This window comes from Barbus barbus (genome assembly GCF_936440315.1).
Source record: "Barbus barbus genome assembly, chromosome: 12".
In the NCBI taxonomy this organism is placed as follows: Eukaryota; Metazoa; Chordata; class Actinopteri; order Cypriniformes; family Cyprinidae; genus Barbus; species Barbus barbus.
In genome coordinates, this window is record NC_136740.1 from 2452746 (window position 1) to 2468106 (window position 15361).

Genomic DNA, 15361 nt, shown 5'->3' on the forward strand with positions numbered 1-15361 from the left:
CTGAACTGCTGCTTAGTTCAGTGCAATGTAAAGAATAATTGTACGTTAAATCTTTCAAAATATTGCCACAATTTAATACTTTTTCCAAAAATATAGTATTGAAGCTTCTAAAGTTTTTAATAATTTTGAATGGCAATTTTTTTTAAATGCTCAGTATTATTATTATTATTTTTTTTAAGTGTTTTTAATAATTTAGAATTTTATTTTTAAGTAGGCCTATATATAATTATTATTTTTAATTTTTTGATTTTTTTCAGTTTTAGTTTAGTTTTAGTTTTGATTGTATTTTATTTCCAGTTAGCAATTTTCAGCTTAAAAACATTCAAATGTTCCCTTGGCAAATAACTGATGTAAATTTAAGTTTTTCATCTAATATTCACGTTTTATTTAAGATTTTTAATTTAACAAAAATGTTTTAATAGTTTTAGTTAACGATAATAGCGCTGCTATTGACATTGCCAAATAGTAAAAGTAACTGTTAGGATCATAAGATGCATTAAAAACAAACTTTCTCAAGGAAGCTGTGACCATCTGGATCTGTGCTGGATGAGCATTAGCTTCAGCTAAATATTGTTTAGGAAAAGACACAAGTTTTTATTTATCCAGATCTGAAGTCAACAAATTAATATGCCAGAAAAACGACACGCAATGCTACTGTACATGTGAAACATTAAAAACGCTCAGTTTCTGCTCCTGCTGGTTTTCCAAAGAAAGTTTTTACTTCTAGTGCAGGCCAAAAATAAATGCATACTGGTATAGACAAGATCATAAGGAAGTTTCACAAGCTTCTGTTTCTAATTCTTAGCAAAAGTACACTCTTAACATCAACTTCAATAGTTTTCAGCTAAATTACTTTAAACCTCATTGTCAGAACAGTTAGATTTCCCAGAAGACCACAAAGACAATGACTTCAGTGACTTATAAACTGGGATGAGGAAAATGGCTCTAATTAAACATAATTTAACCGTAAAGATAAAGAGCATTTAGGATCAAAAACAATGACATGCGACGTGACGGCTGTGAAAAGTTCTTTCTGCACTTCGTGCTGCAAGATGAGACAACATTTCTTTGGCTAGTTTCTTTATCTTGTTTCTTACAGCCGTGCAAAACTTGTCCTGATGCAAACTTACAGTTCCTTACTTTTTCAGTACTGCCAGTATGAACATCAGATGGATAGGAAGGGTTTCAGCTGACGTGTCAAAAAACATCATGCATTCATTTGGTTTCATGTCCTTTCCCCCTCTTTACATACAGTAATTGAGCAATAGAACAGTTTCCTATAAAACTTATAGATTTAATCTTAACCTTATAAAGCCTGCTGTATTTGATGCACGTTTCTAAGGCCTCTTAGTGATCAACATGTTCAAAACGTTGCTGTTAAACCTGTCACACACAATCTGCTATGTCTTCTGTTGTCTGATTGATAGCGTTCTTTATCAAGTAAAAGCTCATTTAGTGTACTTCTTCAAACGTCTACCTTCAGCTGGTGCTTCACGTGTCTTTTTGCTGTCAAATCTGTACTGATTTTATCAAGTAAATGCAAGAATAAGTTTTGTAATATTTCCAGATGAACACTTGATTCTTCATCAATCATTTTGTAGAAATGTCTCAAATTTGATCATCAGTTTGTTGCATTGGATTATATGTTTTGACCATCAAACTAAGCATTTAAATATCATCTTAATAACTCATGTTAGGGTGACAACTGATATGTTTATCATTTTATGTAAGTATCTGCTTTAATAAAGATTTCATTGATTTAGATTGCAAGCATCAGAATTTCATCTTGCTTTTTGAGCATATAAATATCAGCATCTGCACCAAATCCCACCATATTTTTGGCCTGTGATATTATTTTCCTCCATATTCTCACACCATAAAACCTGATGTATCATGTATGATATTCAACAAAAAAAGCATACTTTTTTTTTTGGTCTAAAAGTTCAATAAATTGTTCCATTTCCAAATTAAATGAAAAGAAAATATGTGAAGAAAAAGTAAATGATTACTGGGAAAAGATATGTCATTATGAAAGAAATGTTGGTTACGCTTTAGAATAGGGAACACAGTCACTATTAATTAAGAGTTTTCTCTCAATAAACTGCCAGCTTGCTGCATGTTAATAGTAGGTAGTTGATAAGTTTATGTATGGAGAGATTAAGGATCTAAAATATGATCATGCCGAATAAGATATTAATATGTGCTTTATAAGTACTAATAAACAGCCAATAGTTTATATGCATGCTAATAAGCAGCTAGTTAAGAGCGAGAATTGGTCCCTAAACTAAAGTGTTACCGAAATGGTTCTTTGTATAATGTATTAAATTAATTTAATGGAAAGACATAATAAAGTATAAATAAATAACCAATTTTTTTCATTTAAAAAAAATAAAACAATTCAGAAATATTTTAGATTATGGAACACTATTGACTAGTTGCTTATTAGCATGCATATTACTAGCCTATTGGCTGTTTATTAGTACTTATAAAGCACATATTAATGTCTTATTCTGCTTGACCATATTTTAGATCCTTAATACGTAAACCGCATACCTAAACTTAAGAACTACCTTATGAATTATTAATAAAGCAGCACATTAGGAGTTTGATGTCTCTTAGTAAATAGTCAATATGTGTTCCCTAATCTAAAATGTTCTGACCGATGTTTAATATGTCAGGCTTTGGTGGCTGATGTGTGGTTTTGTTTTGCAGTGGAGCAGGTGCCCACAGAAGCCTATCAGGTCCCGCTCTCGCAGGCCGAGGTGCTGCAGGAGGGCAGTGATCTCACGCTGGTGGCCTGGGGAACACAGGTACGTCTGTCAGAACAGCTACTCCTCCTGTGGTCGTCATCGGATTAGGATTTATAAAGCTCTCTGGGGGTCCTGAAGCTCAGCTCAGACACTCCACAGGTTTATCCTGCTGAACGACTGATAGGACGGTGCAGAGACGAGTCACAGGTCAGGGGGTAACAAGGACCTCGCCAGTGATTCACAAATAGGCTTGTTTCTAATGAAAAGTGCTCTCCTGTTTCTTTTCATTCATCCCATCGAGACTCCTTACATGAGAGACACAAACCAGATAAATAAAATATTTATGATGTATGCTACAGATGTATGCTACAACTTTTTTTTTTAATACATAAATTAATACTTTTATTAAAGAGGCATTAAAGGGCCTTTTGTACTGTTCTCTGAGGTCCACTTATAATGCTAAGATTTTTTGCATCAAAAAACATCATAATTGAGAAGTAATAGATTATTTTCTGTCCTGTTTTTAACCCCCATCATCAGAACGCTCTGTGAATAGGCGTGGTGGATTGTAGACTCGGAAGTAAACGCCCACTGCTATGATTTTCTAACAGTTTTGAATGTTTAACAGCCTACAGCCTTTACAGCTGGGCGCTGCTGTGATTTAGGTCAAAAAACGCATAAATACTCATATCAAACAATCTGTTTAACAGACAAAGCAATAGTGATCACATAAAGAAAACAGTCACTCACACTTGTGTGTTGTGACATGACCGTCGGATTCAATATAATCGGCACAGCATCGTCTTTTAGTTCCAATCTTTCTGAAAATCCTGTCAATTTGTCCCTTGTTTGTAAATGAATCTGCGGTAACATGAAGTGAACAAAGGACCAAGTTCTTACTGATGCGGTCTGGATCTTCATTAAAAATAAAGTTCATCCACTCTTTCCTAACATTGGGATCAGAAGAAAGGCAGAGCAAAGACTATTTTTCCACAACTTTGCACTGCACAGCGTCTTGTTGTCTTTAGAGCATCTTTATCATTTGGTTTCTGCGTAGACCTGCGTGTTCGCCTCTCTTGTAAACACTACATGTGAGAATCGGTGGGCGAGGATAAACAGGCAGCGCTGTAGAAGCAGGCGTTGATGATCTTCACTATGAAATCCCATACCTGAACTTATCAACTACCTTACTCGCTATTAATAAGCAGCAAATTAGAAGTTTGTTCAGGGAAAACTCAATCGTGAATACATGTTCCCTATTCTAAAGTGTTACCAATTCAGCTTTATATTTTATATATTCATGTAGAAACAATTCTTTTCAATTGTAATAATATTTAACATTTCACATTTTTACTGTATTTTTGATCAAATAAATGCAGCCTTGGTAAGCAGAAGAGACTTCTTTCAAAAATAATAAAAAAAATGGTCACGCTTTATTTTAAGGTCCAATTCTCGCTATTAACAAACCATTAACTGTGACTTTTGCCTCAATAAACTCCTAATTTGCTGCTTATTAATAGTTAAAGTAGTTGTTAAAGTAGTTTAGGTATTGGGTAGGATCAGGCATGTTGAATATGACCATGCAGAATATGTGCTAATTAACTAATAAACAGCCAAGTTGTTAACTAGTTAATAGAGAGAATTGGTCACTATACTAAAGTGTTACCTAAAAAATTGTACCAACCTCAAACTTTTGAACTTTTGCAGTGTTTTGGTATGAAATTGAAACTGTTGAGGAACATTGAGGAAAGTCACATAGAAACGGAAACAAACATTCATGGAAAAATGTTTTTGTAAATGTTATTACTTTTTATTCTGTTTTTTATATATATATTTATACAAATAATATATGAATTGCATTTTATTACTGTATTTTACTGGATCATATTAAGCCACGTTTGTAAGTCTGATCTGAACATCATCTCAACACTGGCTGGAGAGCTTCTGAAACCGCAGCAAACAATAGAACTAACTATATATGTATAGTCTTCACCGTTAACTGTGAGTTCACCTTTGACCTTTGGCTTGCAGGTGCATGTGCTGAGGGAAGTGGCTGCCATGGCACAGGAGAAGCTGGGTGTCTCCTGTGAGCTCATCGACCTGCAGACCATTTTGCCTTGGGACGCAGAGACCGTTTGCAAGGTATGATGTGAACACATGTTCGCTGGGTTATTTCAAACCAAAGGGATAGTTCAGACCAAAATGAAGATTCACGTCACAGGACCTTATTTCGTGAAGCACAGAAGGAGATATTTTCAGAAGCTGCTCTTTTCTAAACAAGGAAAGGGAAAGTTTATTCAGGCTCTTGAACTCTAAAATCTATCATTCCTATGAATAATTATTCAATGCTGTCAATCGATTATTTTTTTTTTTACTAATTAATCGCACATTTTTCTAAGATTAATCCCACCTAACATTAAAGTTTTTAAATATACTTTTAATATCAATACTACTGATATCAATACTACTAGATCCCCCTGAATATTTAACCATTGACTGTAGCCATTCAGCATTACAGTATAATTGAGAGCTATCAATTTTAACATTTATTAGACTTCTAATTTAAGTAAACTTAAAACAATCTTCACACGAACCCATTATAATAAATGACATACCTGTGCCCTTCAGCAGAAATATACAGAAAATGAATAGTTACCAAACACTAAATACTAAATTAAATATAGATGAACCCCTTAAAACTATAAACGTTATTGATTTCCTCTTTTTTTCTTTTGTTCTTGGATTAATAGACATCACAGCAGCTGGTTATTAGCTTATTTGCCTGCTATTGCTTTAAAAGCTGCTGCTGCTGAACGTGACGCGGATCTGACACGCATTTTATTTTCTCACAAACCTCTTTACCTTTTCTGGCCCACTTCAGGTCTTAAAGTCTCTATTAATGAGCGGAAGAGTTGAATCGGGTGTTTTAGTTGAGGGAGTTTTTAAATGTGACGCATGTATAACATATTGCATGCATGCACACAGTTTTAAGGCAGCTTTAATCGCCTTTTTGGTAACTTCATGCCTTAACTGATGGCATAACTGCGACATTGCATGCACGTAGTTTCTTTCGCTGTTTGATATGAAATGATACAGGCTACAGCGCGCGTCGGCACCTTTATGCGTGTATTTGAAGAGCGCGCGCTACGAGCACAGTATCTCTTACGCGCTCGTTTGACTCGGAGGCAACGTTAGAGCGCACGTCTGAAACGTCTCCCGTTTGATGTGGTCATAAAGACGTTCTGCATCTAAATAAACGCAATCCTTTTCAAGAAAAAAGTGACGGGCAGCAGTTGAGAATGGGGTGGCCAACCCTAGCCCCGCCCCTGCGTTAATTGCGTTAAATATTTTTAACGTGTTAATCTGAAAAAATTAATCGTCTGCGTTAACGCGCTAATTTTGACACCACTAATAATTATATTCCGTATAGGGAAATATAGTCGGCTACTAATCAGTAAAATTCGTCTTCCTTTTCAGTTTGATGTCTTTTCCCGTTTTGTTAATGTTTTCGGAATCAGTTTTAGCACCATGTTTGAACCAGAAACGAACTGAGTGAACCAATTAGCGGAAAATAATCATATATCCCAGTTTGCTTGAGGCTCTGATTTACAGGTTATAATGTTGTGACTAATCTTCAGTTTCTTGCACAGACTGATTGTTTCGCTTTATAAGACCTCAGTATATCGTCAGGATCCACAGATATTAATATTATGTTGCCTGTACAACCCCAATTCCAGAGAAGTTAGGACGTTTTGTAAAATGCAATAAAATCAAGAATCTGTGATTTTGTTAATTCTCTTTAACTTTTATTTAATTGACAAAAGAACAAAGAAAAGGTTTTCACTCACCAACGTAAATGTATTTTGTAAATATGAACAAATTTTGATTTTGGAGACTGCAACCCATTCCAAAAAAGTTGGGACAGAGGCATTTTTAACGCTGTGTCACATCAACTTTCCTTTTAATTACAACGTTTCATTGTTTAGGAATTGAGGATGCTAATTGTTAAAGTTCTGCAAGCTAAATTTTTGTCCAGTCTCGCTTGATACAAGACTTTAGAAGCTCAGCAGTCTGTGATTGTTGTTGTCTGATTCTCCTTTTCATGACTGGTCATACATTTGAGAGACAGATCTGCTGGCCAGTCTAACTCATTTACTCTGCCTACAAAACCACGCTGTTGTAGCACATGCAGAATGAGAGCTGGCATTGTCTTGATATAATGGACTTCTCATGAAAGACATCATCTTGATGGCAGTATAAATCTCTGTACAATCCCAATATACTGTATGCCTCCGTGTCAATGGTACCTTCAGACATATCCCAGTCACCCATGCTGTTTGCTCTGCTGCACTCCCATACCATGACAGACGCTTGCTTTGCTTCTGCCGCTAATGAAAGTCTGGATGGGCCCTTTGGTCTTAGGGCCTGAGAACTCGAAATTAATTTTTCCCGGAAATAAGTTGAAATGTGGACTCATTTGAGTACAGCACACATTTCCAGTTTTTTTTTGACTATCTGAGATGAGCTCTGGCCCAGAGAACCGGCAGCATCGCTGCATAGAATTTATGTATGGCTTATTTCTAGATTCAAGTTGCATTTCTTGATGCAGCAGCAGACTGTGGTAAATGAGGTTTTCTGAAGTACTCCTGAGCCCATGTGGCTATATTTAACACCGCAGCATGACTGTTTCTTATGCAATGCCATCTGAGGGCTCAAAGGTCAAGCACATTCGACTGAGGTTTCCTGCCTTGACCTACATGCACTGTGATTTCTCTGGATTCCCTGAATCTTTTTACAATATTATGTATGGTACTTGAAGGACCTAAATTCTTTGCGAAATGTGCATTTTTGATTTGTTTGACACTCTTCTGAGACTGAGATGTTCCTTTTATACCCAAACATGATACCTTGACCTATTACCAATTCACCTGCGTACTGTGAGCTCTTTCAGAACAGTTTAAGGTGGATATTCTAGAACCTTTTCACTGTCCCAACTTTTTAGAATGTGTTGCAGCCGTCAAAAACTGAATTTACGTTGGTCAGTGAAAACCTTGGAAATCTTATCTGTGTGCTTTTGTCAATTAAATTAAAGTTAAAGAGAATGAAACAAATCACAGATTCTTGATTTTATTGCATTTTACAAAACGTCCCAACTTCTCTGGAATTGGGGAAAATGCTTTATTTGACTCTCAAAGTGCCAGTAGCTGCTGACATGACTTCTTATAAGTTGCCATGTAAGTGCTTTTCACTGTATGGCAATCTCCCCAATAGAGCTGGCGATAGAGACAGTGATTGTAGTGACAGGAGCAGTGTACTAGAGTAGCAGGTCTTACTGAGCCTTTGCTGTAGCTGATTGCTTGGGCAGCACGATCAGGGAGGAGATGCAGATTCTCATGGGTTGTTTGTTGGAAAGCAGCTTCTTTAATAAACATGAAAGCCATTAAACTGCCCTCATGAAACTCAATAGTGTGTTTACAGTGGAGCACTACACAGTGTTCACCGGACTGCTGGGAAACCACGTGCTAGAATTTCACCCGTGAATTATATTTTTGACTTTTCTCCATCAACTTGTACCTTATTGCCTATATTTCCTCCACACATGAGCAGTACGTTTGGAAATGTAAGTTAGATGTAAAATATGAATGTCTTTGCATTGGATTCATAATATCAATCTGAGTGGTTGTCTCAAATGCAGCATCTTTCACTTTTACTTCACTTTTCTTCTTTTTCAACTGGTATTTTTGTGGTTTTTAATGAATGTTTGAACTACATGTGTAGTTCATCACATTAACTATAGACATGATCTGCTACAACAAACAAATGCGAAGTCACACAATTTGTTGTTTAAAAGTCTGCTTTTTGATATATTTCAAATGAATACAATTTGGTTTGCTAATCTAATGCAGTGATATTCATATGTGGTTTAACATTTGCATCCAATGCCGCTGTATATCACACACATGTGCCATTATTTGGTAGCAGCTTAGAGTAACTTTGTAATTAAGCAATTTGCCTGAACTGAAACATTGAGGAATATTGTTTGTTCATGACCCAAGAAAATGCAGTTCTGTTCTATTAACTTCTATAAAGTCAGTATAAAAGTGCAGAGCAGAAACATTTTGAATCCAGATGTGCATCGAGCTTCACTGAACGGAGCAAACAAACATGCAGATCTCTGAATGCTCAGTGAGTTGTTTGTTGTTGTTGTGGGACCAAAAGATGAACACATTGATCATTCCAGTAAATAACAGGAGACATAAAACTCAGACCAGCATTTGAAGATGAATGAGAACTTTAAAATGCATCTATAAAAGGAAAAACGCACAAAACAAAGCTTGTTTTGTACCATGTTTATTCATTAGTCATGTATATATGTGTGTGTCATGTGTCTGCGAATAGCATAAAAAACTAAACTTTGTTTAAAAAAAGCCAAAAAGAAAAAGCAGTTTAAAAGCAATTTTTTTCTGTTTTTCTCTAGTCTTGTTATAGCAGCTTAAATGCATTTAGTCTCACATGCTTTGTCATCTGTGGGAAAAAAAGTCTCTTTTTTTCGCCATGTCAAGATTGTCAGTAAACAACAACTTAATTTTTTTACTTTCTGTCTGTTCCTGACTCAAAGTTGGTATGTTTTCTGGAGACATTGGCACATATACTGCCCAGTTTTATCTTTTTTTTTTTTTTTTTTTTGTACTTTGTCAATTTGGTGTCTTTGTTTTGGAGTCCTTAGTCACTATCATTATAGTCTTCAGTGTCACGTGATCCTTCAGAAATCATTCTAATATCAGGGTTCCTACGGGGTTTGGAAAAGTATGGAAAAAAGAAAGCGGAGTATGGAAAAATATGTGTTTCCAGACTTTTGCCCCATCTCGCTTTTTTTATAATAGAAAATTCAAAATTTAATGAAAATAAATTTATCATACAAGAAGTGAGGTTTCATGGCAGCTGTTTAGTGATTCTATAGTCATCGCCTGATATGACTGAATGAATGAATTCAACGTGCACTTTTTCATTCTGTAAAATGCAGGTTAGAAGTAGGGCTGTGCGATTTTTCCCAATTTTAACGATTAATTAGAAATTAATCTTTTGCCACAATTTTTTTTTTTAGAAATCGAGGAATCGCGATTTTGAATAGAAATATTACCAAATGCTAGAATTAGACACTTTGACAAGATGTCCATTATAACATAGTAAAGAGAAAAGAATGATCGAACTGACGCTGCAAGAGACGCGAGCGCAACAGTCAAACTCGTCCATGTTTACATAGAAATAATTATGGAAAAGCAGCGCAATCTAATAAAAAAACCTGTAAAGAGCTACTACTGTATATCTGGTATTTCATGTTTGTATCACGGTGACAGACTGAAAGCTGTTGTTGTTTTTACAGAACATTTATAGTTTATAATAGTCTACTGGTGTTGTACCTTCAGTCATTTTGAATTTGAATTACCTTGACTTTTGAGATTTTTTTTTTCCTCGTATTATTTCTGAACACATATGTATAAGACAAGTTTGTACAAGATGTAGTTGTAGTTCATGTATCTTTTCAGCAAAGATATTTAACAAGTGATTTGTTTAACATTTACATCAAGTTGACAGCTTCATGTGACGATGTGTGATTCCTCATGGTCTGTTGTTTATGCTTCTATTTGCGCATATAAAGCTAAAGCCCTGAAAGGGGAAAAAAAAACAAAAAATTTGTCGGTTTAGGAAATTAGTCTAAATGAACAAAATGCTGTCATTATACAATTCTCCGAAATTCTCTATGCTGCACGCAAGTTCAGGCTAACTCAAAATCTAGCGTACACGAGCTCAGACCTGACGTGAGATCTGATCGTAGCCACCGCTCGCATCCATATTGATAAATTCCAAGTTTTGCGTAGAAACGACGATACGCCCAATTTTCAGTCGTACGTTCGTTTCGTAAATGGGGCCCACTGAGCCAACTGTTGTGCCATCAGATCATTTCGCGGGGTGGTTTCTTGGTCGCCACAGACTATGCATTAAAGAGACCTAAGGCCTTGAAATATGGCACACTGCCCCAATGAAAGCCAAATCTTAAACGCTTTTTTTTTTTTTTTTACAGTACCAGTCTTTTTTTTTATAAACCCTTGAACTTGGCAGATTTTATGCCATCAGCCCACTTCGTGTCATGGTTTCTCCACCACAGAGGATGTGTTAAATTGGACATCAGGCCTTGATATTAGAGGCACTACTATAAGAACAGCAACATTTTAAGCAAGTAGATCTCTGTTAATTCATGTGCATCCATGCTCTCATTTTATTCATAGTAAGATGGCAGTGATACACAAAGGAAATGGTTATATAAAACTAGAAACTGTAATGCGTAACCATGCAAAACATTCCCATGCACATATGAATAGTTTCTCGAAGGCACAAAAAACGTTTGTGTTCATGTAAAAGTCTGTATTTTTTATTTTTTATATTAGTGTTGTCACTTCGAGAAAATCAATGAAAAAATAAAAAACCCTGAGAAAATAAAAATATTTACAGATGACTGTACTGTATACCAAATATAAAGCTGAAAATAATGCTCGATGAACCATTTATGTTAAATATGGTCTGAAAATCTACGGTCTATGACATTTTGAAATGAAAAATGTGCAGGAATCCTGTAATATGCTGATTCGCTGCTCAAGAAACATTTCTGATTATTAAACACTTGTGATTAAGATACATAATCATTGCTGTTCTACATCTTATTTTTCAGGATCCTTTGATGAATAGAAAGTTCAAAAGAACAGCATTTATTTGAAATAGAAATCTTTTGTAGCATTGTTCATGTATTTACTCTCACTTTTGATCAATTTAAGGCATCTTTGCAGAATAAAGCTGCAAGAGAATCTAACAGACCCCAAACCTTTGAAGCGTTGTGTATATGACACACATACCCATCGACATCACTAGATGTCCTAATAAGTTTCAGATTTCAGTTTAGGACACTTCACAAGCTTTAGAAGTCACTGGAAGAGTCAAGAGCCTTTGGAATCACTATTGGATTGAGATTTATGTGCTACTCTGTGATTAATGATCGATGAATACTGTTTGGATGAGTATGAACAAATACTTGGGCCTTATTTCAACCCTGAAATCAAAAGAAAATTGAATTCGTTTTGCAAAAAAGGATGATGAAACCCATTTTATTTTAGTGCCATAGGACTGTTTGTATGCAAACAAACAAAAAGATCTCATTCAAATGGTCAAATGATTCTGTTTGAATGTTTTTTCATGTAGCATACATAATGTGAGCCAGGTATTGTCTTTCCACACTGAGCACAAAACTGCTGTGACATGACAGATGCAGCCAATCGTATGTGATGAATGATATAAAGCTGTTTGGAATGTGATTTCAGACCAATCAGATTTCATGGTGGGCGGAGCTATCCCGGATGATGCAGTAGAAATAGAGACCAAACGAGAGACATGGATGCAGCTAGTTTGAGCAAAACATTTATAATGAAGAGAGCTCACCAGTTTATGCCTGGTGTAATTGTTATAATGTCACAGTAGAAAAAAAACTGTCTTTCCTAAAATAGGCTTCCTTTTCTTTGTTCAAAACTAATGTGACGTGGTTAAATGTGTGGATTTTATTTTATATTTGCTGATAATGATGATAAAGTGGCAAGTGTGAGGTTTCTGTCTTGAGAATAGTATGAGTTTTAATTTCATCTCGAAGTTCTCCACCAGAGAGGAGATCCATAAATCTGTCACTTTATAAACACACTTTTAAAAATGGAAATTGTAGCTGATTTCTTCCTTGGTCCCAGTTTTCTTCCTCCGTGTGCCCCGTTCTTTCATTGTGAACTTGGATATTATCTGCGCCTGCTGGACTCCTGCATGCAGATAAGCGATGTAAAGAGGGCTCACAAACTATATGCTGTTTGAAGTTTTACTGATGGCTCACACTTGATGCATGTCATCTCAGAAAGAGTCATTTCAGCTTGCCGGAAGTCTAGACTGGGTCGCAGCAGTCCTTATGGTCTCGTATAGACCACTTCCTAAACTTGTTCTACAATGAATTTCTTTTGACTGCAAATGTATTTAAAAAATATATATACATTTGACATGACAATTTTACATTTCTTTTACTATATTTTTTATGGAAATCCATATATTTTGGTCTAAATTTAGGATTTATGTATTTGAATTGCATATACAATTTCCATCCGTTTGGATTACACACAAAAACAAACTAATAGACTTAATGTGATAAATAAATGAAACGGGTAAGTTTTCTGCACTTAAAAAAAAAACATGGCATAGTTTAACTATTTACATCTACTGTAAAAAAAAAAAATTCTCTCAATTTCTGAGTGAAAATTTTCACTACCATTTTTTCAGTGTTGCTTAGTATTGCATAAATCGGTTAAATGTGAAAACAAATACATTTTATCTGTTAAATGTATGAATATGACTAGCTATGAAACAAGTGATATTCAGTTGCTAAAATGTATGAGAAATATATGACTGACAAATATGCATCACATTATGTTTATTAGTTTAAGTTAAAACTGTAATCCAGGCCAGTGGAAATTGTGTTTAGGCATCATTATTTTTCGAGTGTATCAAACAGCCAGTGAAAAACAATTTGCTGCGTGTGTCTCATGCATATTCATCACGGCTCCTGTCTGTGGTCATTAAAGCAACACGTATCTAGAACATGTTGTTTTCGGTTTCCTGTTACTTTCTCTGGACGATCCGCAGAGATCTGTATCTATATATACATATACATGCTTCTTGTTGACACAGGGAATCGGCTGTAAGTGCAGTTAAACTGAAAGCTGTGTGTGTGTTTTTATATTCCCTTCTGGGGTCTGGAACCATTCAGTAAATGTAATAGGCGTTCATTTAAAGGATAAACAAAATGGCCAGTTTGCCCCTGCCAGACCAGCAGCCTAGATGAAATAATGTGGAAAGTGTTTTTTCCCTTCCGTTCGTTCAAATTTAGGCGGCTGGGACATGTTTTGAAATGATCATAATGTGTGTCCTATCGTGAGCACAAATGGTTACAATAGTAAAATTATTATGAGTTTCCTTAGCCGTAAACGGTTAGATTCACATTCACCTTCATGATGTTTCAAACCAACAGATTCAAAGATTTAACATTCAAATCTGAAAATCTTCATGCGGCCCTTTTCCATATAATGACAGACAGATATCATGTCTGGCAAGCTCCAAAAATGGCAATCAATCAGTTATGGCCAAAAATATTGGCACCCTTTTCTGTCAGAAAATGCAACACTTCTCTCAGAAAATTGTTCCAATTGCAAATGTTTTGGTATTCATGTGCTAATTGTTTTTGTTTGCACTGCAACAACACACACAAAAAAAACCAGAAGAAAATCAAACTTTAAAATTACAACGAAGGGACATAGGGTACAACAGTGTCAGCTTGCACTATCTGTCGCCATCTGAATGAAAAAGGGACACTATGGTAGGAGACCCAGGAGAACACCACTGCTGACACCACCACAATCCTTCTGGGAGAACGTACTGTGGACATATGAGACAAAAGTAGAACTTTTTGGTAAAGGACATCATGGCACTGGTTACAGAACAAGAAAAGAACCTTCAAGGCCTTCAAAGAAAAGAACACAGTCCCTCCAGTCAAACATGGTGGAGGTTCAAATATGTTTTGGGGCTGTTTTGCTGCTTCTGGCACTGGATGCCTTGACCGTGTGATACGATATCATGAAATCTGATGATTACCAAAGAATTTTGGGACGCAACGTAGTGGCCAGTGTTAGAAAGCTGCGTCTCCACCAGAGGTCATGGGTCTTCCAGCAGGACAAAGACCCGAAACACACTTCAAAAAGCACTCAGAAATGGTTACAAACAAAGCGCTGGAGAGTTCTGAAATGGCCAGCAATGAGTCCAGATCTGAATCCCACAGAACACCTGTGGAGAGATCTCAAAACCGCAGTTGGGGGAAGGCATCCTTCAAATCTGAATGACCTGGAGCAGTTTGCAAAAGAAGAGTGGTCCAAAATTCCAGTAGAGAGGTGTAAGAAACTCATTCATGGTTACAGGAAGTGATTGATTTGTTGTTTTTTTCCCAAAGGGAGTGCTACCAAATATTAAGTTAAGGGTGCCAATAATTTTGTCCAGTGCATTTTATGGGTTCTGTGTGGAATTTTATCAGACTTTACTTTTCTTCTCTGTTTTTTGTGGTGTTCCAATGCGAAAAAAATAAAATAAATACATGTGAGTACCAAAACACTTGCAACTGCAACAAATTTTTCAAAAAATGGATTGCATTTTCTGACAGAATTGCAAGGGTGCCGATATTTTTGGCCATGACTGTACATGCATAGATTAAGCACCACGGCAGTAGTCCATATGACTTATGCTCTGTATTCCTATCTTATTGTCTTCTGTAGTCATACAATTGCTGCGTGTGAAGAACAAATTTAAGTCATTAGTTGCTGATAATTTAGTTTAACTACATTTCTGAAATACATGTGCATTCACATTCATGATCAAGGCAGATTTGACATCATTTGACTCTAGAATTTTAGAATGGAGAAAGACACTTCAAAGCTTTGGTGGAGGGGAAGAGTTTCGTTTTGACTAAAGAAGACCTTAAATATAAT

General features: G+C 35.8%; 1 protein-coding gene across 3 annotated transcripts in view; it reads left to right on the plus strand.

The window, feature by feature from the left end:
- The window catches only part of bckdhb (branched chain keto acid dehydrogenase E1 subunit beta), a 72793-nt gene that overhangs the window by 23810 nt on the left and 33622 nt on the right, over window positions 1-15361 (plus strand). For all 3 annotated transcript variants that reach the window (XM_079431029.1, XM_079431030.1, XM_079431031.1), the window contains exons 7-8: window positions 2713-2810; window positions 4782-4892. In XM_079431029.1, the coding sequence (XP_079287155.1) occupies window positions 2713-2810; window positions 4782-4892 (209 nt within the window). The remainder of the gene's footprint in view (window positions 1-2712; window positions 2811-4781; window positions 4893-15361) is intronic.